We start from the raw sequence: 23,552 nt of genomic DNA, 5'->3' as shown, positions 1-23,552 counted from the left end.
TTATGAGCCCTAATTTGGATCCAGTGTCAGCTGTTGGGTCCTCTGCCAAAGAAATACTGGAAAATCAGCTTTTCCCTAATTTCATTGATTATGTCAGCAGCTGATGGACACCATCTGTGAACCCAGACCAACCTTAACACATTCAAATCTACTGGCATAAATTCATCATTTTCCTCTCATTATGGAAAAAAAACAAAGCTAGTTCATTGAAGACACTTTCCACCCAGTAGTGCCAATAGGGGACAAGAAAGGGCCTTGCATACAGGGATGGCAGAGCTGTTGGAATGCTGCCAACCTCTTCACCCTCTGGAGTAATGTTCCTTTCTCTTGGAAGGCCCACGTAGGCCATAACCTGCAATGCCATGATGTCCAGTTGTTTCCGGCCATCCCTCTTCTTTCTTAACCAGCCAGTACAAGTTACTTGAGCACAAACCTCTCACAATGCTGAGGGCAATGGCAGTGGTGAAAGGGCAACAGAGACAGGAATTACATATGTATAATACTAGTACAATGTGTTGTAATATATAATGTGTATTCCACTAGTATTAGACTTCATGGTGCCTACGGACAGGTGGAAGTGATTAAAAGACATAGCTGGAACAAGAGTGATCAATATGAGACAGACTTGGCATCACACAGTTAAACATTCCATAGTATATCAAGTCATACAATGAGTGTCGCAGAAGAGGGGTCTGTGAGGAGGGGAAATCCCAGTGGCCTGATACTGAAGCCATATCACCTACAGACACCAACATACTCAAGCACACATAATCCCCAAACCATCACCTGCACGTTCTAACAGTGATGTACACCCACACCCACACATATACGTATACACATACACACCCCAGAAAGAGGTGTGCTCTTCAAACAAAAGTCCAAGGATAAATTATTTTTCAGTTCTTCATGAAAGGAATGAGAAATGGACAAAAGCCCAGGACTCCCCAGAGAGGTTTGGTGACCCCAGAAGGCACTCACAGCTGAATTTATGAATTTATGTCAACCTCTGTTGCCCCATTACAAACAGGCTTCATGTGCAGCCCATAAAAAAATGTACCCCAAGTTCCTGGAAGGGTTGGGTCTGTTGAAAGAGTAAATTAGTGTTCACGGGAGGTGGCTGCTGGAATTTCAGGTAAAGAGAAGAGGCAAGCATGGGTGTTCATTCCAGAATTCCATGTGTTCTCCATAGACATGCATTTATTTATGTAAACAGATGATGGTCCTTTAATGTACTCTGGCTCACTTTCAGCACAAGTCAAGTTCAAGTGTTTTGTACTGCCTGGGCAGTGAGTAGGCCTTGAGGAAGTCCAGGTGGTTCTGACTGAGACTAGAAGCATATGACTTGTCCAGTAGAGAGCCCAGTCAGTTCTAAAGGTCTGTGTTCCTGGACTTCTGACCCAGTTTCATTCCCAGTGGAATGCAGCTTCCTGGTTCAAAGACAAAAATCTTTGATTCTTTCCTCCCACCTACCCTATTCACAAGAAGTCATAAGAAAAAAAAGGCAGCTTGGAATAGAAGCCCTAAAGTTTTGTTTGGCTATCACTGGCCCTTTGTAAATCAACATCTGAGTGAGTTAAGTGTGCATGAATCAGAAACACAAGGGTCACATTCCCTCTGAAATACTTGGGGTGCAAAATGCACTCTGAATTTAGCCTAATCTCAAATTAGGAGGCAGGCCAGGCCCTTGTCGAGTCTCCCTTGCCCTGATGTTTGGTCCAGCAACCAGGACCCCAGCTGCTCAGGACAGAGCTGCAGCTCCCAGCCCTGAATTCCTGTGGCTGGCTCGTGATAGCCACCTGACAGCCTGCTGGAGGGGTCCTGCACCCGGGCTCCATAATCCATACCAACGATACCAAAGCCGCTGTGATGGGTCTTCCCCAGCAGGCAGAATGTGAGGCAAGCGATAATGAGAACAATGAAAGGGTCTGACATGGAAATTTCAGTAGGAAACAAGCAATTACATGAGAACAAACATTCCCAACGCCACTCACAATCATCAGAACACATAACAGTGATTATAAAAACGATAGCAACAAATTTAGACCCAGAGCAGTTTGTGCTTTGGAAAAAAGAGTCCTCCTGGGGCGGAGCTGTGACCTTCCCTGGCACATGTGGACGTGTGTGTGTGTGTGTACGCATGCGCACACGCGCGTGTCGGCCTTTTGGAACACATGAATTTCATTTGACTTGATTTAAAGCTGGATCTCTTTCCCTTGCAGTTGAAACCACTTCTCTTGAACAAACACATTTCCATCCATCAGGCAGGGAGGAAATTGTGAGTCAGAAAAGAGGACAGGATTTTCTCTGGACCTGCTGTATGTTCAGTCTGAGGATTGCTGAAAAATGTTCTGACCTGGAGAAAAGAACAGTCCCGTACTGTAGAGCTGTGCCCTCCAGCCCAGGACTAGAAGGGAGGATCGCAGTGAGGAAGGTCTAGGATGGAAATATCTTGCAAGGAACCAAACTGACTGGGTCACACCAGCTGTCCTTTTTTCATCAAGATTCATGGCGCCATCAATCTAGTGTCTAAGATTTTTAAAGGTGGGTTCTTTCCTTCCATTGAGTGGAAATAAATGCAAGTGTCTGGGTGCTGGTGCACCTCTAAACTATCCCTGCTAATCTCCATCGTGGGATGCCTTTATCACCTAACTCTAGCCCCCATACATAAATAGCCATTGGTCCTGACCCTGCAAAGAGGAGGCCTCCAAACATAACGAGATAGCCTGAGAGAATTATGAGTTTACACATGGTAGCAGGTTGGCAAGTCGGGGGCAGAGCCAGGAAGGCTTCATGCTGACATTAATCGCAGTTTATAGCTGGTGTTTATTTTTTCCTCTAGCCAATTACAAGCTGCCTCCTCCTCCTCCCCTTTCTCACCTGCAGGGCCCTTGGGGCTTTCCCCAGGCCCTGAATTCCCATGCTGGAGGGGCCTTTACAGCTAGAAGTCACTGAGTCACCTGCCAAGGCTAGCAGCCAAATTTAGATTCCTCGTGGCCTCAGCCACCAGCCTTGGGAGGGAGTGCTGACCCCAGAGGAATTCAGTTAATTCGGTGGAACCCACCCTGGCTGTCCATGGGTCACATTGTGAAATAGGCACTTGGGTTTTGGCATGTATCACCTTTATTCTTTCAGATTATAGGCTTAATTTTCTAGGCAAAGAGGCAAAATTACTCAGATCTGCATAAACTCTAGAGAACTGGATAGCCAAACTGGAAACTGAGGTCCTTACCCCGCCCCCACTCATTCCCAGTACAAACAGTGACAGTGGATGCTGGTGAGGATTCTGAAAACGTGCAACAGAGATGAGATCGTGTACAAAGCACTTCAACAGGGTCTCTTCTTCAGAAATCTCTTTTTTGGGATTTTGAGGAAATCTAAGAGGCAGTTCTGGATTTTGATTGCTTTATTTATCTTTAAGCCCTGACATCTAAGGAATCTCTGAGAAGCCCTGGCCTGGGGTCCCACCTGGCCAGCCAATGAAGAAGCTTCCTAAGCACATGTGGTTCTAGGGCCCAGGACTCAGGCATTCCAGGGAAGGAGTTGATGGAAAACTGAATCTCTTTCCCTGGCAGTTGAAATTTTGCTAGGATCCAAACTAACTGGGACTCACCAGCCATCCTTTTTTTCATCACGATTCATAGCACCATCAATCCAGTTTCCAAGATAAGAATTTTTCCTTGGAGCTTACGCTGCCCACGGCATAGCTTAGCTGAAATCCCAAGGACTGGACCATGAGAATTCCAAAGCCTTCACCCCCACCCTCATCCACCAACTCTGGTGCTCAGGTGATGAGAAGGTCATCCTAATTAAAACCACGTGGCAGGGTTTCAGCTGTGGAAAATTGCTGGATCCTTTCTCCTTCCTCCCACCTCCTCTTCCCTCTCCTTAAACACACACATGCCACTTTCCCTCCCTTTATTTAAGCAAACAATTCTCTCCATGATTAAATACAGCTCCTTCTTATCTAAATAGTCCACAGATGTATAAAGACACAGGAGCTTTCTGCTCCTATTTGGAGCTTGTTCTGGTACCCATCTTCTCCAAACCTACAAAAAGGCCCTCGCTGACAGAAATTCCTAACGCCTGTTCCTCAGTAAATCAGCCCGGCTCGGCAGGCTGTCCTCAATTTATCAAAGAGGTGGGATTTCCCCTCCAAATACTTCAGTTTTCCCCTTTTCTTGGCCTCTCCCATAACCTTAGCTTGAAACTGCCCAGATGTGAACAAATGGAACATGAAAAGTCCAAATTCTGTTGTCAGATTCAGATAGGACGGCAGAGTCGAGGTAAATACCACCAGTTGGTCAACTTCAACAATGCCTGGTGGTCCAGGCCTAGGAACTAAGGGAATTCGGTAGAGGGCAGAGGCTGGGAGTGCTCAGTTTGCTGAGGAAGAAAAAAAAAAAAAAAAAAAAAAGAAGGGACCTGTGAGTTTCCAGAATAAGTGAGGTCTGCTGAAGAAGAATCAATTATCAAGACGTGGGATGAAAGTGAAATCAAATGAGTGGAGGGTTGAGAGGATTAGCCACCAGGGTTGGGTTTCTAACTGGGGGTCTCTCACATAGTGATTTTCTTTCCAATCCAAAGCACAGTTAATACTGAGTCCAGAGGAGGTAGGATCTACGTAGGGTGCCCAGATGAGGCATTATTACAGCAGGAAGCAAAGATACCGTTTAGCCCCACAGCCCTTCTCACTTTCCCTTCCAGCCTCACCCTCAAAGTGTGCTCAGCAGACCAAGAGTGCGGCCTCTCCCCACAACCAGGAGCCCATCAGAAATGCAGGACTCCAGCCCCACTGCCTTACCCCCAAACAACCTGCATTTTCCCCCAGTCACCAGTGGCTCTGTGGCTCCTGTGCTTATTAAAGTCTGAGAAGCACTACTTGGGAAGCCAGATGTACCTAGCTAAAGGAAAGAGGCTTCCTGCCCTCGTGTCTCCACACTACCTCTTTTATTAACTAACACCTAGTAAGAATAACTCAGAACTTTAGAAAGGGCTAAAGTAATACGGAGAACATGGGTAGGGATAAGGGAGATACCAAAATAATAGCTCCCAAGCAACTTATGTCCTGCAAAAATGCTTTGCAATGTAAGATCCAACAGACTGCTGGCATCTGAGAAACCCAGAGCACTAGTTCAAAGTTCAAATTCTAGAGACCCATGGCAAACCTTTTGAATCCGAATTACCAGGTATGGAAGTCAGAAAACCACTTGTTAGCAGGCTCTCCTCAATGATCTATGTTAAAAAAAATAATTTTCTTTCAATGAAATTTTGAGGTTTATCTGACACTGAAAGTGTGTTATCTTAATTTCCCCCTTACACTGGGAAAGAAGTTGGAAACTTCCTTCTGACTCTTTTCTCTCTGAAGGGAATAGATAATTGTCTGGGGCTTGGAATGGACTAAGATTCTGGGGGAAATAATAAAATGAATCCATACTCATATTTCTTAGAAAGCTCTGGGGATCCATGCTAAAACTTAAGAGTGATTCTATTTCCTTTGATTACTGTTGGGTGATTGGTACAGACTTTTCTTCCTCTGGAGCAAAGGTGAATTGCAGAAATCTCTGTACCAATTGTGGGGAGATAACCTTAGAAGTAAGACCAGCCAAACAGATAACATTGTGACCCTTCATCTCTTTCTGCCCCTGAGTAGGAGAGCACCTGTATAATCCCCTAAAGAAGTGTGGGTGCTATAGAGCTTGAGAGCAAGGCTCCTAACCTTGGTGCTACCAGCAACTCTAAGGCACAATGCTTAAGCAGTCCTGACCCTTGGGGAGCCCAAACTCCAGGAAGACTCCAGCAGCAGAAGCCAAGATGCCTTTGTACATCACTATCCTTTTGTTGATTTGTTAAAAAAAAAAATCAAAACAGCAATGGGAAATTATGGGTCACAGTGATGGGGCTTCAGCAAGGTGACAAAGATATCCACACCCAACCTAAAAGAGATTTTCCTTTTCATTAAACATAGTGGGGAATAAAAAGGAAAAAATGCCAATATTTGCCTTGACTTGGCTAGCATATCACTAGGAGAGCTAATGTATATCAGCATGGGAAAATCTTTAGATACTAGGGCACAGCTTTCATGGACTGTTCCCAAGTCCTCACACCATGCCTGAGAATGGTCTCTCTGTGCTCCTGTATTTTTCGGTGACCAGAGAGTATTTACTCACTTCTAGGTAAAACTGCCAGTTGTCTGAGGTTTGGAGGTGCCTTGTTAATCAGAGAATGGTGTTCAATGAAGTTGTCCCTGTGAGTGCTCACAGAATTAAAAGTCACACTGAGGAATTCCTTGGGCAAAACATATATCATCTAATATGAAAAGGCTTGGGCTCAGCAAGTGCCACCCTTGGGATCCAAAGAGAAGCTCGGGAGTCACTCAGATGTTGTTCCCATGTGTCTAGCCCCTAGCAGCCCTGGGTTCTGGTTCCAGTGACACCATTGACCTGGGAACCCCAAACTCCTTGTGAAACCCCAGCCATCCCCCATCTCAGCTTCTCCATCTGTAAATTAAAATTTAAATTAAACAGTTGGATGTTGTGTCCTATAAGACCTCATGCGGGTCTAAGACTCTGGGTCCCAGAGAGTTTTCAAATTTTAGTTGGTAATTTTAACATGGAACTGGCTGAAGAGGAGAGAGCATTTGAAACCAAAAACATGGAAAAGAAAGGCAGGGTTGAAAAATACATTCTTAAAAAAAAAAAAAAAGAAAAAAAGAAAAATACATTCTTTGCAGAGCAAGTATGTAACCTTTGCTGTGGTCTGAAAGCACACACAGCCAGGAGAAATGCTTCTGGAAGTTATTCACGGGAGCAGATGGTCAATGTGGGATGGAGGTGAAGGGAGCCGATGGTGCCTCCCGGGTGCTCCTCCAGCCCACCCACACCTACTTATCATTTCAAAGCTGTAAAGCTAAGAAGACCAGAAAACATCCCTGAAGAAACTCAAGCAAGGGGGATGCAGAGGGGAAGTAGTCTATCACTCGGGGGGCGGGGAGGGGGGTAGAAAAAGGCACAACTCACATTATCATTGATTAATTGAGTGATTTTAGTCAAGTGAATATTGATACATGGCAGGAAAAGCATGAAAGTAAAATGAACACATACGGGAATTACTATTAATATAAGTGATAACATCAAAACATCTGGTAAAATGCAGTTAAAACAACACAAATGAAATGGAATGTAAAACATTTTCACAGTATTCAAAGCTTTTGTAAAAGATTTAGACTCTAGAAGAGGAGTGCTACGTGAGGGGACTAGAGGAAACAGGAATTTCACCCATGCCCTATGTATCTGCTGGTGACAGATCAGAGTGGCTGCGAAGCTATTGCCTGGGAGTCCCCAAGGTGCGCTTCGGAAACGGATGGCCTGAGCCCGCATCTGCGGACTTATGAGAGAGCAACCAGTTGCTTGGGAGTCTGATGAGAAACACACATTCTAGCTTTGGGCACTGGGCTTTCTGTAATTTACAGATCCAGATGAAAACTGGAACTCTGACCGCATGTTGCCTTCGGGAGCCCTCGGTGCTAACGTACGGACACCCAGAGCCACGCATTCCATGGGACGGTCTAAAAGGAAAGTGTTCTTGGGATTCTCAACTCACTTCTTAAGAGAACTAGTAATCTTCAAAGACTGAGCTGAGTTCTGCCAATGACTTCGCAGGATTCTACCCAGAGTGATTTTCAACCATCACAAATATGACCTTTGAACTGGCAACAACTACTGAATCACATACAGACCTCCTCTTTTGCAAACCGATGACCATGCAGATAGTCTACACATTAGTTTTGCTGTACCCTTGGTTGAGAAAACCAAAGGATTGTGAGAAAAATACAGCTTTGGGCCTGTCACCTCCCTTCATGCCCTAAAATTGCTGATGTGTTATAGACAAAGATAGTGTGTATCTCAGATCCGCAGTGAAACTCACCAGTCCCAGGACTGTCTGATCGGAATAAAACCTGCGGCTGCAATTCCTACTTCCAATATATTTTGAACTCGTGCTGAAAATGTCACTTCCTACCTGAGAATTCCCATTTAGAGAGTCGCACAGCACGGCCACCCATTCTTCCACAGTCTTTAAGCGGTAACTGCGAATACCCCACACAAACCCCTTCCCAAGGCCCTGCTTTGGACAGGGCCTGCTGCGTGTTGCCCTCTGTCAAAATGAGCAGATACATATGAGCACTGAACTCTTGAGTTAACCAACCCAAACAAGGCCCAGATCCATGCATTCATGAAATCGTTCTGAATTTCAGTTAACAATAGGAAAGTAGAATATTTCTAATTAACTAATATATATACACATTTTAAAAAGATCATCCAAAATTATAGGCAAATCACTTAAGATCCCCAACACTTTATGATTAAAGTTCAGAGAGAACCACAAAAAAAAAAAAGTGTTAAAATAACAGGATCACTAATTGTGAGAGGTTAATTATATCAGGATAACCCTCAGGTAGGTAATGAAGTTGGCATGCTGATTTTCAGACTGGAGTCTTCAAAAATTAACAGAATCTTCCGCTGTTTCTGTGTCAGTCCAGGGGCCACGGGGGTGACACCTCCCAGCATCACTGCAGCTTCAGGATTGGGTATAAACATTCACCCAGAGGGACAACCACTAGTTCACCACTTTCAGGTTTTACAGAGGATTAAAAATTGGGCTTGAGGAGCAAATTAGTATTAATTGCTTAGAGTGACTTCCTATACACTGAACAAAAGGAGTAAAGTTGCTTATGTGAGTGAGTTTATGTACATCACTTATTAAACACAAGGGTTTTTAAGAAGTATCTTAGGGCACTCAGGAAAACTTGCAGAGATGTGTTGCCTTTGAAATTCTCTCCTTAGATGGGACACTTTGGGTTTAACTTTCCCTCTGCAGAATTAAAAAAAAATTTTTTTTTTAAGTGCAGAAGGACAGGCAGGCTGGTTGTTCTGAATTTCTTTGATCCACAATCAGGTCAAAAGTAATCCACTTCTTTACAGGAAAGAATAAGCATAGAAAGTACTGTGAGTTTTGCCTGGTACTGTGTGGAGGCCAGGACAATCCAGAACTCCTCAGAAAATAGGGCCACACAGTTATGCTATCAGGTAAACCCAGCTCCCACCCCAAATGTCCAGTGAGAAAGCTGCCCTGCTGGAAAGTAGCTTCAAAGGCACTAAAAGACCCTCAGCCCAGTACCCCTTTCAAGTGTCAATGTAGACTTTTTTTTTAAACGTTGAGAAGTTCATAGGGTTTTGCTGTTCTTCTCCCTCCTCCCCCCAAAAAGAGAAAAAAAGAAAGTGAAATGAATGGACAGATGAAATTAGAGCACAAAGCTCTTCACCCAATTACAATTCATACTGACTAGCAATTTGTGGGGCTGTTCCTAATATTTTTTCCTTTGTTTTTTTCTCTAGCGATGCTTTCTAGAAACCATTAACCATTGCCTTCTCAGTCTGAAAATCGTCATCTCTCTCCGGCCCAGGGTTTGGCGGCCACAGTGTTTCCTTTTCCTCACACAAAGGCAGGCATGTGCCGCCCTCCACATGTCTGGAGGTCCTATCATGCACGGAGGCTGCTGTTAACTGCCATCCACATGGCATCTGAGGCTAGCTGATTCACATCACAGGACGATCACGTGGAAAGGCAGGGCAGGCCTGACCTCCCTGTGTTGTCGATTACATACTGTCCTTGTGCTTTTTCTCCCTTACACTGACCTTCTGGAACTGATCCTAAGTGGTAGGAGTGGTATGTGTTTCTGTCCAACGCAGGCACAAAGAGAAGCTACTCTGGAATGAAGAGCACATCTTACCAATAGTTGGAATGTTCTAGTCCCAAAGGCATAGATTGGCAGATAGGATCCATAAGCAACTTGTAACAACACAAAGAAAGTTGCAGAACTTTTATTTGTTGCTGTCGCTCACTTTTAGCCCAATCTCGGTTTTGCTTTTGTTTTTGTTTACTGGCCAAATTTTCTTTTTTAGTGGCTGTCTCTGGTTGAAATGGTTTGCACCTGCTTTACTCAGTGATGTGCTGTTCCACAGTCGATCCTAGAAGACTTCCTAATCTACATGGTTTTCCTTACCTGGGCATGCGGCTTTAAATACTGGCTGTCCCGGGTCTGGAGCATGGCTACAGGGGGGAAGGGGTGGGGATGGATGCTGCCAGAGCAAAGCCAACTGGAATTACAAGGTCCTCTACCAACCGAAGGAGCACTGAGCGTGAACGTCCAGGTTCTAGGGTGGCCTGCTCAGCCCCACCCCTCACCCCAGCCCACGGCTCCCTCCCCAACCTGCCCCCCGGGGGAGAATCACTTAAAGACTGACTGGAAAGTGGGACATTCGTGGTTTTTCATCTTCTTCATGAAGTTTTTGAATTCCTTGTTTTTCTTGTCCCACTTGTGGATTGCCGTCAACAAGTACTGGCTCTTCACCTTCCGGCCCATGATGAGGAAATGGTGGCTGAGGTTGTCCAGTTGGTGGCATGGGCAGTCAGCCCCATTCTTCAGGTACAGGACCAGCTTCTTCAGTTCCTTCTTCTTGATGGGTCCCAACTTCAGGGGCTTCTTCTTCTTGGGGACAATCTTTTTGTCACCGTTTTCTTTTTTCACTTCTTTGATTTTCATCCTCAATGCTAGAGATGGTGCAGGCAAGGAGGGGAAGAGGAGAGAAGGAGGAAGAAAGCATGTTAGAATGAAAGTTTTGCATCTAAAGCAATAACCTAAACTGAAGGCTCCAGGTGAGGCCGAAAGGAAAGGCCACTGGCAAGTCAAAGAAAGAGGCCGTTTTATAGATGAGCACCAAGGTCTCGGTTCTTCTCTATATTCGGATTCTGCCCCCTACTTTCATGGTGTTTAATGGTAACTCGATAATTGCCTTGGGACACTATGAGATTCTCGAATACAGTTTCAGAACCCAATCATATTTCTCTTTTTTAAAAAAAATTCAGTGACTCAAAACATCACACAAGGCTTTAAGAGAAGGGGATCACATAACTGAATATTATCTATATAATCTAATGCTACAGACCTCAGGATTCAAAGAAAAAACTCACCCCGAGTTTTGTTTTGTTTTTAAAGAGAAAGCCATTGGTTTGGATTTTCAACATCCAAAGGACCTAAAAGTCCTTGAAAGTTGGGTCTGGCAAACCAGACTGGCAATCTATGTGTGCAAGGCGCAGCAATGGGGAAATGTAAATGGTGCATCCAATGGTGATGCTTGACCGCATCAATAATCAGTGCCCAACTTCTGCACCAGAGAAATCATGATCCCTACCACTGTGCCTCTAGGGAGTTCTGACAGCAGGTACTGCTAATGTTCTGTCAACCACAAGGCAACCACTAACGGGTGCCACAAATGTTCTTTCCACTGGGTAGATCCACACAGAACCAAACTCTGCTTTGAGCTTTTGACAGATCAGAGCAACTCTTGGTGAAGTCCTCACAGAGAAATCCAAGTGATGACCCCTGGAGTCTAACAGAAGATGTGGGCACAAGCTTCTGCACCCATCTACCAAGTCCATCTATCTCTTCTTTGTCTCTACAGAGCCTGAGTTCACATTATTTTAATGTGCATGTATGGACAGGAAATTTAGTGATGGCTCTGCAAGGTCTGGTTGGTGAAGATAATTAAATTCATGTGGAGGCCTTCTATAAGAGGTAAATGTACTTAAAATACAGCATCGTCGCTGTGACAGTCAACTCCCCTCTCAAGCTGGCCAGCCCAGATAGCTCCAAAGGAGAGGAAAATCATTCTCCAGATGCCAGCCACCAGATAATTTGTGCATCCTCTGAATTCTTCTAAATTCAAAATTAGCAAGCTCCTTCTTTTTAATAACTCAAAGCTCCTACCCACACTCCACAAGAACAGGCTTGAATCTGAACAGAATAGCACTAGCTAACAATTAGGAGAGCATATCACATGCCAGGAAGTGTGCTAAGTATTTTCCATGAATTTCCTCAATTAAACCTAACAACTTCACGAGGAAGGTATAATTATTTTTCCCATTTAATAGATGAGAAAGCTGTGGTACAGGGGGTTAAATTTACTTGGCCAAAGTCACTAATCCCCAACTTCAACCCATGTCTTAAATGTTCACTTTGAATCATTGTATAGCCCATGCTGACTCTATGGCTGCAAAATTCTTCATAATGAACCTGATATTTATATGACTGGCTATATGGATCAAGGAAATAAGGGGGAGAAGCTCAGACTCATTTCCTGGTTTCATCCACATTTCAAAATGATTTCATTTATAAAATGATAGAAGGCATTCTCCTGCTTGAAAAAAAAAAAAACTGCTCTGGCAAAGGAAACACTATATTTATTGTTTAGTGTTTAGTTTATTAGAAAAAACACCCTTGGCTAACCAGAGAATAAGGAGGGGAGATCATCCTAGGAACGAACCTTTAATGAATGTGTCAAAGTCAGTAAATTAAATGCTCCCACTGCTTTCTTTTTCTTACAAAAAGAGTTCCGGATTTTGCAGTCTACTTAATCTCATATAATACCCTGGGCCTGGTATCCCTTAAGAAATGCCTCACTCCCAAGGGCAGCAGAAGGTTCAGGAACTGGGCACTGAGCAGCAAAAGGCTCTCTCTGAGGATTAATCTTGACCTTAAAGGCTGGCCCAGGCTTCCCAGCATACACAGGAGTGAGCTGAACATAGCCTCCCAACAAGTTCCTTTCTTTAAGCTCTTCCGGACCCAAACCAGCCACTGCCCAGTGCTTCTGATTATACCTGATTCCTAACCCCACTCTGGACAGAGTGTAGTGGGGATCAGCAGGCAGGAGTGTGGCAAACAGAAAGCAACAGAAACCACCCATCCAGGGCTTCACCCCAGACATGCCTACACAGGCTGACACCCAGCTTAGCTTCCCTTATTGGCTGATGAACTTTGTGCCTGGTGGTTCACTTGGGAAAAGACTTCAACTGTTCTGGTCTGTGGCTCACTGAATGAGGAAAGTTCTCAATGGGGTTGAATAAGAGACCAGCAAGAGAGGAGACTCACTGCCTCAGCCCAGGCAAAGTCAAGTCTCCATCTCTGCCTCCTCTCTGCAAAACAGAGAAAACAGGACTGGGAGAAAAGAAAGGGAGAAAAGAAAGAAGGAAAAGAAAGAAAAGAGAAAGAAAAGAAAGAAAGAAAGAAAAGAAAGAAAGAAAGAAAGAAAGAAAGAAAGAAAGAAAGAGAAAGAAGAAAGAAAGAAAGAAAGAAAGAAAGAAAGAAAGAAAGAAAGAAAGAAAGAGAAAGAAAGAAAGAAAGAAAGAAAAGAAAGAAAGAAAGAAAGAAAGAAAGAAAGAAAGAAAGAAAGAGAAAGAAAGAGAGAAAGAAAGAAAGAAAGAAAGAAAGAAAGAAAGAAAGAAAGAAAGGGCAGCAAGGAATACTGCAGGAAGGTAAGAGATAAGAACAATTCTGCTCCTTTCATAAGACCCTCTAAATAAAGTGGCCCCATAGTGTTAGATGAACTCTAAGCTACTTCCCAAAGTCTAAGGCTGAGAACCATTCTCTTATAGAAGCAATCATTTATATCACCAGGCGAGATGAGTGCATGCCCCAACTGGCAATGTGGGCACCCTCTTTTATTTTTCTTATTTTTATCTATTTATTTATTTGAAAGAGAGAGAGTAAGAGAGCACATGGGGGAGGGGCAGAGTCATGAGCAGACTCCACATGGAGCACAGAGCACGAACCCGACACGGGGCTCAATCTCACGACCCTGAGATGGAGACCTGAGCCAAAATCAAAAACCAGATAACTTAACCGACTGTGCCATGCAGGCACCCTGCAGGCACCCTCTTTTCTGCAGAGAAATGAGTCATCGGTTTTTGGGTGCTGGACTCTACAGATGAGCATAGGCTAGGCTGTGCTGTGCACGGCTCCATACTTTGTGCTCGCAGCAATCATGTTAAGAGGGAGCCGTTATTATTTATTACAATCAAGGAGAAGGACTCAGGTTAAGTAATGACAACCCAAAGCCACAGTATGTAAGAGATAGAATCAGAATTAAAACCCACACTTAACCCCAAAGACCACACTCTTTCCTACTACACCATGACTGGGTTTAAAATGATATTGCTTCAGTGGAAACTATTTCACTCTTTTGATTGTGTTGCTTTTAATCACAACTCAAATCAAAAATTAATGTTCCTTTGCCATGACCGTGTAAAGGAATTCAGTTTACATAGGTGGGGGGACAGCGAGGGGAGAGGGGAATCAAATGATGGAAATGTGTTATGCATTAGGCTCTTTATTTCTTGCCATTTGGCTCAGTTTCTTTTTTGAGGTGGGGAGAGTAAGGAAGGAGGAGGCACATATGGCCAGAAATTACTAACATCTTTCCATCTTTTAAGGGTTTATTTTAGGGATGCAGATTACCAACAATGTTTGGATAGGCGATTAGCAGTCCAAGGTTGATTTCTCTGGGCCTTGTGGATATGTGCACAGCCCCCCACCATACCACATCCAGGGGCTTCTGGGACAGGGATGGGTGCTGGCCCAGGAGCAGCCTGGAACCGATCACCACTTCCTCCCATCCCAGCCGGCCTCCACCCTGCAGACAGTGCCTGGACCCCCAGAGATCTATCCATAGACTGGGTTCACCGTTTACAATGCAAATGATGGTGTGAGGCAGGCAAAAGGCAACAGCTGGTGCACTGCACAGAGTACCGGGTCCCAGGTTCTAACTGTGTGACCACAAGATCTGGTTCTGAGCTCCCTGTGTCTCCGTTTTCCACCTGTGAAGTGCAGAGCGTAGCCTGCCTGCTGGCCTGGCAGCACTGCCATCAAGAAGGCCCATGTGGGGCAATCCTGGGGAGCCCGGAGATCTCCTCTCTGGCACCACCCCACCCCAGGCTTGGTCTTCTCTTTCTTACGGTGCCCTTCTCACCCTGGAGGGAAATGCTTCTACAACCTCAGGCCCGTGATCTCAGCTACTTAGAACACACCTGGACCCTGAACTAAAACAAAAGAAACAAACAAAACACTTAACAGGTGTTTGTTTGTTTGTTTGTTTTTAGCAACAACTTAACATCTTCTGAGTCTAGAATATTACTCCCACCTCTCACCTTACTGGTCACTGCCAGCAAGAATTCAGAGACCCAGAAACTTTGAAAGCCCAAGTTAAGGTTGAGGTTAGGGGCTTTCTAGGTCTTTCTCATTAATCTTAAAACAAATAACCTCTTATATTCAGGTAGACTCTTAAAATTTCATTTCATTTTTAGTCACCTAAAACCACTTTTTTGCTCAGAAATGATACTTCCTTGGTAGCCTCCCCATGAGGCAAACCACTTTTTTGCTCAGAAATGATACTTCCTTGGTAGCCTCCCCATGAGGCTTGGGTATCTTTCTGAGGCTGAAATGAGAACAGGAAACTCATTATACCCAATTCAAACCCAGACTCTCTTCAAAACCATCTTTTCTTCTTGACCCTCCCCTTGACCCTAACAGTGCCACCATTTGTCCAAGTACCTAGACAGGGTGCTTGAATGTATGGCAACCCTTGGCCAAGAACCAGCCATTCATACTACCAATAATGTGGAATTGCTGCCGGAGTGCAAGAAGGATCCAATGCAAAAGGTGGGAAAGGAGCTAAGTCAGTGATCAGATTTGTGACTTGGCTGATTACAAGTGAAAGTGAAGTACAAGTGAAAAGTCAAGTACAGGGAAAAGAGAGAATGCGGGCCCTTGGGGAGCACCATCACTGGGGAGAGAGGGAGTTTTATTGTAAAAAGTCATCAGAGGCACAGATGGAAAACCAGGCAGCCAAGTGTCTCAGAAAGCACAGGGGGAGGGTATTTCAAATAGAGGAAATGCTCCTCCATCCCAAATGCTGCTAAGCTCAAGCATGAGTATGAGACAAGATCATTCAACTTGGTGATTTGGGGGCACTGATGGCCTGTGGGAGGGGTGGGGGTGAATCCTGGGGAGCTAAAAACCTCTGGGAAGAAAAAATAAAAGGTATACTATACCACTAAGCTTCTGGAATGTCTGTGAGGAGTTACCATTGGCTACTTCTAGTCAAACACATTAGATTGAGCACACACAATCATTTGCACTCCATTCTGCAGTCAGTTTAAAATCACAGTAAAAAAAAAAAGTTATAAACACATGTGAGAAAACAAGAACATATCAGCAGGCAGGATAATAGAAAGCAAATGGATGGTGAACCCTGGCTTGACAAGAAGAAAAGCTGAAACCTAGCAGCTTATGGATAGAGATGTCTGTAAGAAACAAGCCAATCCACACTGCAGGACCCAGAAATGTTCATGATTCGGGGCCACTGGGGACTTCTGAGCTCTATTACAGAGGTTGTACTAAATCTAAGAAGTGGCTAAAAATCTCTAGAAAGATACTCAGAACCACTAGCCTTGGGCCATAAATCTGGTAACAGCCTCTCACCAACCTCAGCAACAACCAAGAGGTTTATCCTATATAGAAGGTTTGAACCAGATTCTGGGCTTAGGCACCCTAGACGCAAAGGAGAGCAGGGTGGTAATGGGCTGTATTCACTCCATAGGATTAAGTGACAGTCTGCACAATAAGCAGTGACTCCCTCAGGTCTTGGAACACTGCATTTACAGCCCCCAAAGAGAAGTGATGAGTTTCTATCTAAAGAAATTAGTAGTCCTAAAGAAAAGACCTGCAGCTCCTCCACCAGCAAAACTCTAAAACAAGGCCCTAACAAGTTACAGGCCACGCATTCACACACAGAGCTTTCAATGTACTGCCTCACTCTTCAATTCCAATGGCCAGCTAGGGATCAGCAAGCGTTTACACAAAGCCTCAAAGTGTGAACCACAGAGACCAAAACATACAAAACAAACAAAAAGAGAATCCAGAGATAAGAGAAACCATGCAGGGAACACAAGGAAACTTTTTACAAAGATAATATTAGATAAAGCATTGTGTTCGTGTTCCTAAAACCAGAATGGAAAGCTATTAGAAGAGATGCTCAGAGAACAAAAAGAGTATTTGGATATTTAAAATGTGAGAATGCTAGACAAGTACTTTAAGATAAGGTTGAACAGTTTCCTGGGAAGCTGAAAAAAAAAATGACAAAGAAAGGGGAAATAGGCGACAGAAGAAGACACAACAGGCTCAGCCAGGAGCTTCTGCATCTGAACAAGAGAGAACCAGGGAAGTGAGCAGGAGAAATACCAAAGAAATCATACAAGAAAATTCCCAGAAATAAACATGAATTCTCAGATTAAACGGACCCAGCTCAACAAATCATGACATTGGAAACACCAACATAAAGAGAACTTTTAAAATCGTCTAGAGGGATCCCTGGGTGGCGCAGCGGTTTGGCGCCTGCCTTTGGCCCAGGGCGCGATCCTGGAGACCCGGGATCGAATCCCACATCGGGCTCCCGGTGCATGGAGCCTGCTTCTCCCTCTGCCTGTGTCTCTGCCTCTCTCTCTCTCTCTGTGACTATCATAAATAAATAAAAAAAATAAAAAAATAAAAAATAAAATCGTCTAGAGAAAAAGAGATTATACCTCTAGTGCAGAGGATCAGGCAAGCAGAATAACATTGGATTTATCAATAGCAACACTAGACGCTGGAGGGTAATGGATCAATGCCTTTAAAATTCCCAAGTTCAACCTGAACCAAGCTATCAATCAGTGTCTGAGTGTAGAATAAAGACATCTTCAGAAGTTCAATGGTTAGAAGAAAGCTGTCTTCCATTCATTTTTTTTTTCTTAGGAAACTACTCCATGAGGTGCTCTACAAAAGCACAAAATTAAGACAGACACAGGATTGAGGACATCAAAGATCTAACATGTGACAAAAGTAATGGAAGTCCTAAAAAAAAAAAAAAGAAAAGTAATGGAAGTCTTAAAATGATTTTTCCAGAACAACCACGTGGCAGGCCTAAAGTTCAATCAGTCCACACCGAAACCAGAGGAAGAGGGCTCAGGCAGATGACCTGCTGTATACCTGCAGAAAAGTTTAGGGCTGAATTCTTATTGTAAACATAAGGAACAGGGAACAGAAAATGAGACAACTGCTATCTCAAAGGAAAACAAAAAGGCACACAGGAAAGGGAATGTAGATGCATTAGACTACATGCCTCAGCTGCAAGTCACATTTATTTATTGTGGTACCTTAAATATTGAGTAGTCATTTAACCCAAAGTGTGGTATAATTTTATTGTAAATGGAGAGGAGTGGACATGTAAGATGTATCAATCTTCATCTTCAGCAATGCAAAATCAATAAGTAATAACTAAAGATTAAAATTAAAAATCGATGTTATTTGGGGCACCTGGGTGGCTCAGTTGGCTAAGCATCTGCCTTCAGCTCAGGTCATGATCTCGGGGTCCTGGGATCGAGCCCTCTGTCAGGCTCCCTGCTCAGGGAGGAGTCTGCTTCTCCCTCTCCCTCTGCAGGCCCCCCTGCTCATGCTCTCTATCTCAAATAAATAAAATCTTTAAAAAAATTAGTGTTATTTTAGTTAGTCTATAAATAGACTCCATTTGGCTAAATATCAAAAGAAATAATTAGTTAGAAATATTTAGTTAGAAATAAATAGTTGGAAAATATTACCTATGGGTTGTGGGAATTAGTGGCAGGAAAGCATCACACAGGGGACTGCAGTTTTTTGTTCAAACTGCAGTTTTAACTACAATTAGAAAAATTTTAACACTATGACTTTTTATACTGCATTTACTTTGACTCAAAAACCTTACATTTTAAGAAAGTTTATAGCCTAGTAAAGAACTTAAATGTATATAAACTACAAATAAATCACAAAATGTGAGATCTTAAAAGAAGCACAAAGATTACATTTCCAGGTCCTCTACTCTTCATTCAAGTGAAGTTTAGTGTTAGGGCTTCCTAAGGGCTTTCAGTAAGAATTCTCCTCCCTGCCCCTCCATCCAGAGCTCTCTGCTTTGTTCCATAGCTCCTCCAAGCAGGGAGCAAGAAAGCAAGGGGATGAATGGGGTCTTGGTAGATTCTGGGGACAATCGGGCAATGAAAAATCATCCTAGAGCAGAAAACAGATCACACCCTGATTGCTAGTAACTTGCCTTTTGTCCTTTCTCCTGCAGAGAGGACTGGAGATCTCAAACAGATGATTTGAGGAACAGGAGGATAAGACTGGAAAACTCGTTACAAAGTGACCTGTTCCCAGTCCCTTGGATCAGGAAGGCCCACAGATGGGCACACCAGGCATCAGCCCCGTGAGCTTGGCTGACACCCCTCCTCCAGGTGAAATAGCCTTGCTATTCAAAAATAGCAAAACCTCACTCAGCACTAATAACAGAGAGGACCTGATTTCTACATCCTGGCCCCATTTCCACAACTTCCTTGGGTGGGCAACCCTGAGGCAGCAAGTGCCATCCCCAAATCCAACAGTGCAAATGAGCTTTGGTAACAGTTCAGGTCAGGGTTTGGCTGTGAGAAACCACAGCCTCCTTCCAACATGCAGCAGAGGGTCTGGGCACCAGGGCAAGCTGGCTTTGAGGCATCAGAGCCCAGATGAATCCTACTGACAAAGGCCCTGCAGAGGCAGCTTAACAGACCTTTCTGCTCCCAGCAGGAGCCAGTGTTTGGCATCATTAATTCGTTTACCAAAGAAAGAAGCCTGCATTTGGTCACAACAAGTCAGACTCTATCCCCTGACCACAAACCACATGCTGAATACTTACATGCGTTTACTAACTACAGGACATACGTTACAAAAAAACAAAGAACAAAAAACGATTGAAAGCAGCTTGCTTTTTCTCTCACTTACAAAATACAGCAGATGTAGAATATGCTCCTGAGTGACTTATTTGGGGCAAATTATTTCATTGAAGTCATCCTGTTTATCGGACCCCAGACATCTTGGGGAGGTTGGGGTAGAGATGTCAGGGAGCAGAGGGGAATCTCCAACTTTACAGATACTCCCCAACACCCCCACAGAAATTCACACACACACAGCACAGCAGCATCCGTGTCAGCCATCCGGAATCCTGCTGCCTAATTGCTTGATTTCATGGATTGCGTTAAATCCCCACTGATTTAAGCTAATGGTGCAAAATGAAAACCCCACTTTGAGAGCAAAGAGCTGCCTGGTGTGGTTTTATTTGGGAAGACGTGTGCACTGGCAGCCCTGGCAGCAGGGCCGAGGTCCTCAGAGTGGGACAAAGAAAAGAGTTGGCCCTCTCCTTCCCAGTAAGCACCGTATTCCTGCTCCCCCCGCCCCCCAGCAGGAGGTAGAGGAGAATAGGAGAATTGCTTAAATGCAGTCAATCATTAGGATTGATTGAATCTTGGCTCCAAATCCAGGCAAACCCGCCAAGGCAAACAGTGTTTCCTGCCTCAGGGTCACTAGGTTTCCTCCATTCCTCTCCATTCCACCCCCACAGTGTTCGCCCAAATGGCAAGCTGGGATATGTAGTGGTCTCTTGGAAGGAAAAAGATGGGGAGTAGGTCTGAAATGCCATGAGCTCTCCATGTCTCTGAGAGAAGTCCTCAAACTTTGTGTCATCTGAATCATCTGGAGGACTTGTTAAAAATGCAGATCGCTGAGCCAGTCTCTGATTGAGTAGCAATAGGAAGGGGCCCAAGAATTTGTATTCACGAAAAGTTTCCAAGTGAGGGACGCTTGGGTGGTTCATTTGGTTAGGTGGCCGACTCTTGATTTCAGCTCAACTCATGATCTCAGAGTCATGAGATCAATCCCTAAGTTGGGCTCCACACTCAGCGGGGAGTCTGCTTGAGATTCTCTCTCCTTCTCCCTCTGTCCCTCCCCCAGCTCATGTGAAAGAAAGAAAGAAAGAAGGAAAGAAAGAAAGAAAGAAAGAAAGAAAGAAAGAAAGAAAGAAAGCTAGCTAGCTAGCTGTTGGGCTGGTCTGGAGACCACATTAAGAACCAACAGTTCAAAGGATTTGAGGGCAAGTAAGGATAGGGTGGGCTTTTTGATTTGTCATCTTGGTTATTCACGGTGGTGAATTCTGAGAACTCTTCCTCAGATGGTATTTAAACATCTGGGAGACCCAACACACTGTGCACCCTCCAAACTCACTGAAGTTCCAGCTGAAGTCAGCAAGTTCAACATGGACATGTCCCAGACCCAGCTGACCTTGAGCAAGCACGTCTAGCACCATTTTCAGAATCACCAAGGTCTAGGGGACCCCCATCTTCAGAGGCAGATCTTGCAACAACAGGAAAAGAAAAAATGTGTTGCCTTTGGTAGCAAAAGGCAATACATTTCAGTGCAGAGGACTCCAGCTTCCGGTTCAGACTCCAACACTTTCTTTTTTTTTTTTTTCCAACACTAACTTTTTGTATAAATTTGGATAAATCACTTTACTTCTCTGGGTCACCATGAGGCCCACTTGGACAAGTTAATCTCAATTCCATTTCATTTGTGTCATCCGAATCACCTGGAGGACTTGTTAAAAATGCAGGACAAGTTCATCTCAATTTCCATTTCAATCTTTCTAAATCATCATACTTCCTTTCTCTGTTTTGGAATCCAGTATAGAAACACTAATCATCCAAGGGCTTTCCCTGAGATCGCCCATCTCAGATGGCAACTGCTACCCTCACCTGCTTACATTGCCTGGGGACCTTGCTTAAATCAACCGTAGCCGAAGCCCACAGTGAACACAGCAGCACAAGAGTCCAGTCCTGGTAGTGAAGTCATCTAAACTCAGAAAGATAGCCCCAAAACACAACATAGAGAATATAATCGATGAGAGTGTAGTAGTGTTGGATGGTGACAGATGGTAGCTACACTTGTTGTGAGGATATCATAACATACAGAGAGGCTGCATCGCTATGTTGTAAGCCTGAAACTGACATAACAGTATGTGTCAACTCTACTCAAAGGAATTTTTTAAAAAGATACCCCCGAAAATGTGACACCCTCCAAGCCCAGTGGCCAGCAGGTCTTCATGCTATCCCATTTGGCAGATGGGAGGGGAGCCCTCGGGTGTACGGTGATCCTCAGCTGGCCCTGGGCCCATCGCCGAGATATCCCTGAAGAGCTGTGAGCCCAAAGCCTCTGGGAACTGGTGGCAGGCACACCTTAGCTCTTATCTCTTTATTCTTTTCTTAGCTGATCTCTCTAAAGGCAGCTGATCTCACTTCAGGCAAAATTGATGCTTTTTCTACCCATCCTTCTGGCCAAGCTATAGCCCATCTTCTCCCTGAAGCACCCCAGCCCAGTCTGGCTTTGACCTTCATAAGCCTCCCTCCCTGTCTGAACCATGGCTGAGCAGAGCATGATAATAATCCATGAGTGTGCCCCACCTCCCCACTCCCCACTGTGAGCCCGTGCAGAGCACAGATCACGTTCATCTCTGCTCACTGACTAGTGTGGCACCTAACACATCACAGAGCTCAATCTAACACTTAGCAGATACACAAACGAATAAAGAGACATAAGCAGCAAACTCACTGCCTTGAACTCCACAGCCTCATGAGTGAGACGAATTAGTTGCATGCACCTCCGCTTTTGCACTGACAACAACAACCAGCACAAGAGTCACGGAAGGCTTGCCTGGGCCCTGAGCTCCAAGCCAGGCACTGGTCTCCATGCTTTTACATGCACGAACTCCACAAATCTTCCAACAACTCTATGAAGGAAATACTCTAATTATAACCAGTTTGCTGATCAGGAAGCAGAACAGTTCAAGTAATGCACCAACAAACGGGTCAACGGCAGAGCTGGAATTTGGTCCCAGGGAGTCTAGCTCACAAGATGTGAATAGTATCAGAGGGGAAACTAACTCAGCCAGAGGGAATCCAGGCAAGGTCATCATCGTCGACGCCTCCAGCACAGATGGTGCTCCCAAAAGGTCCGGGTGAAAGAGCAAACCCTGTGTGAGGCCTGAGCAGGCAACTGCTGCTCTCTGGGTCTCACTGTTTCTTCTCTTTAGTGTGCAGAGAATGTTCTCCAAGTTCACCCCAAACACTGTCTCTGAGAAGTACTACCATAGAAGTGCCATTGAAACTCTTGAATGGTACCAATAAGGAAGATGATACTAATTTCATGTGGTGAAACAGTAAGTAAAAATCTCTGCTCTTAAAAGGCTCAGGATGAAGAAAACTGCAAAACAATCTCAGGGATAGAAAGTGCCTACAATACAATGTTAACTGGGAAGAAATCATTCTGCAAAATTGTGCCTCTCGATGATACAGAAAGAGAGAAATCTACCAAAATGTTAGCAGCAGCTGTCTCCAGGTGCTGAAGGATGGGCGACAGAAGTCTACCCTCTGCACCTGCTTTACACAATTTCCCAAGTTTCATGCAATAAATACGCACTTTACAATGGGGGGGGTCTCCACAAAATAAGTAAGTCATTTCAGGAAAAGATTTGGTTAAATGACATGTTTAAAACCTACCGATCACGACTCGTTGGCTCATTGACAGTATTCTGAGGTTATTCTATGTTCCTTGTAAGGGGTCCTGCTGTCTCAGGAGGGGAAGCAGGCTTTCTTCTTTTTTTTTTTTCTTTTTTCTTTTATTTAAATTCAATTAGCCAACACATAGTTCTTTATTCGTTTCTGAGGTAGAGACCAGTGACTCATCAGTTATGCATAACAGCCAGTGCTCATTACATCAAGTGGCCCCCCTTAAT

General features: G+C 44.3%; 1 protein-coding gene across 1 annotated transcript in view; it reads right to left on the bottom strand.

Moving 5' to 3' along the window:
• Positions 1-7,023: 7,023 nt before the first annotated feature.
• The window catches only part of SFRP1 (secreted frizzled related protein 1), a 44,223-nt gene continuing 27,694 nt past the window's right edge, over positions 7,024-23,552 (bottom strand). The window contains exon 3 of the mRNA XM_025439519.3: positions 7,024-10,608. Coding sequence (XP_025295304.1) covers positions 10,286-10,608 — 323 coding nt within the window. The 3' untranslated portion in view covers positions 7,024-10,285. The remainder of the gene's footprint in view (positions 10,609-23,552) is intronic.

The sequence above is a fragment of the Canis lupus genome, chromosome 16, assembly GCF_003254725.2.
Source record: "Canis lupus dingo isolate Sandy chromosome 16, ASM325472v2, whole genome shotgun sequence".
Classification (NCBI taxonomy): Eukaryota; Metazoa; Chordata; class Mammalia; order Carnivora; family Canidae; genus Canis; species Canis lupus.
The sequence above is the reverse complement of the archived record's forward strand: the minus strand, read 5'-3'. Positions and strand labels throughout refer to the sequence as shown.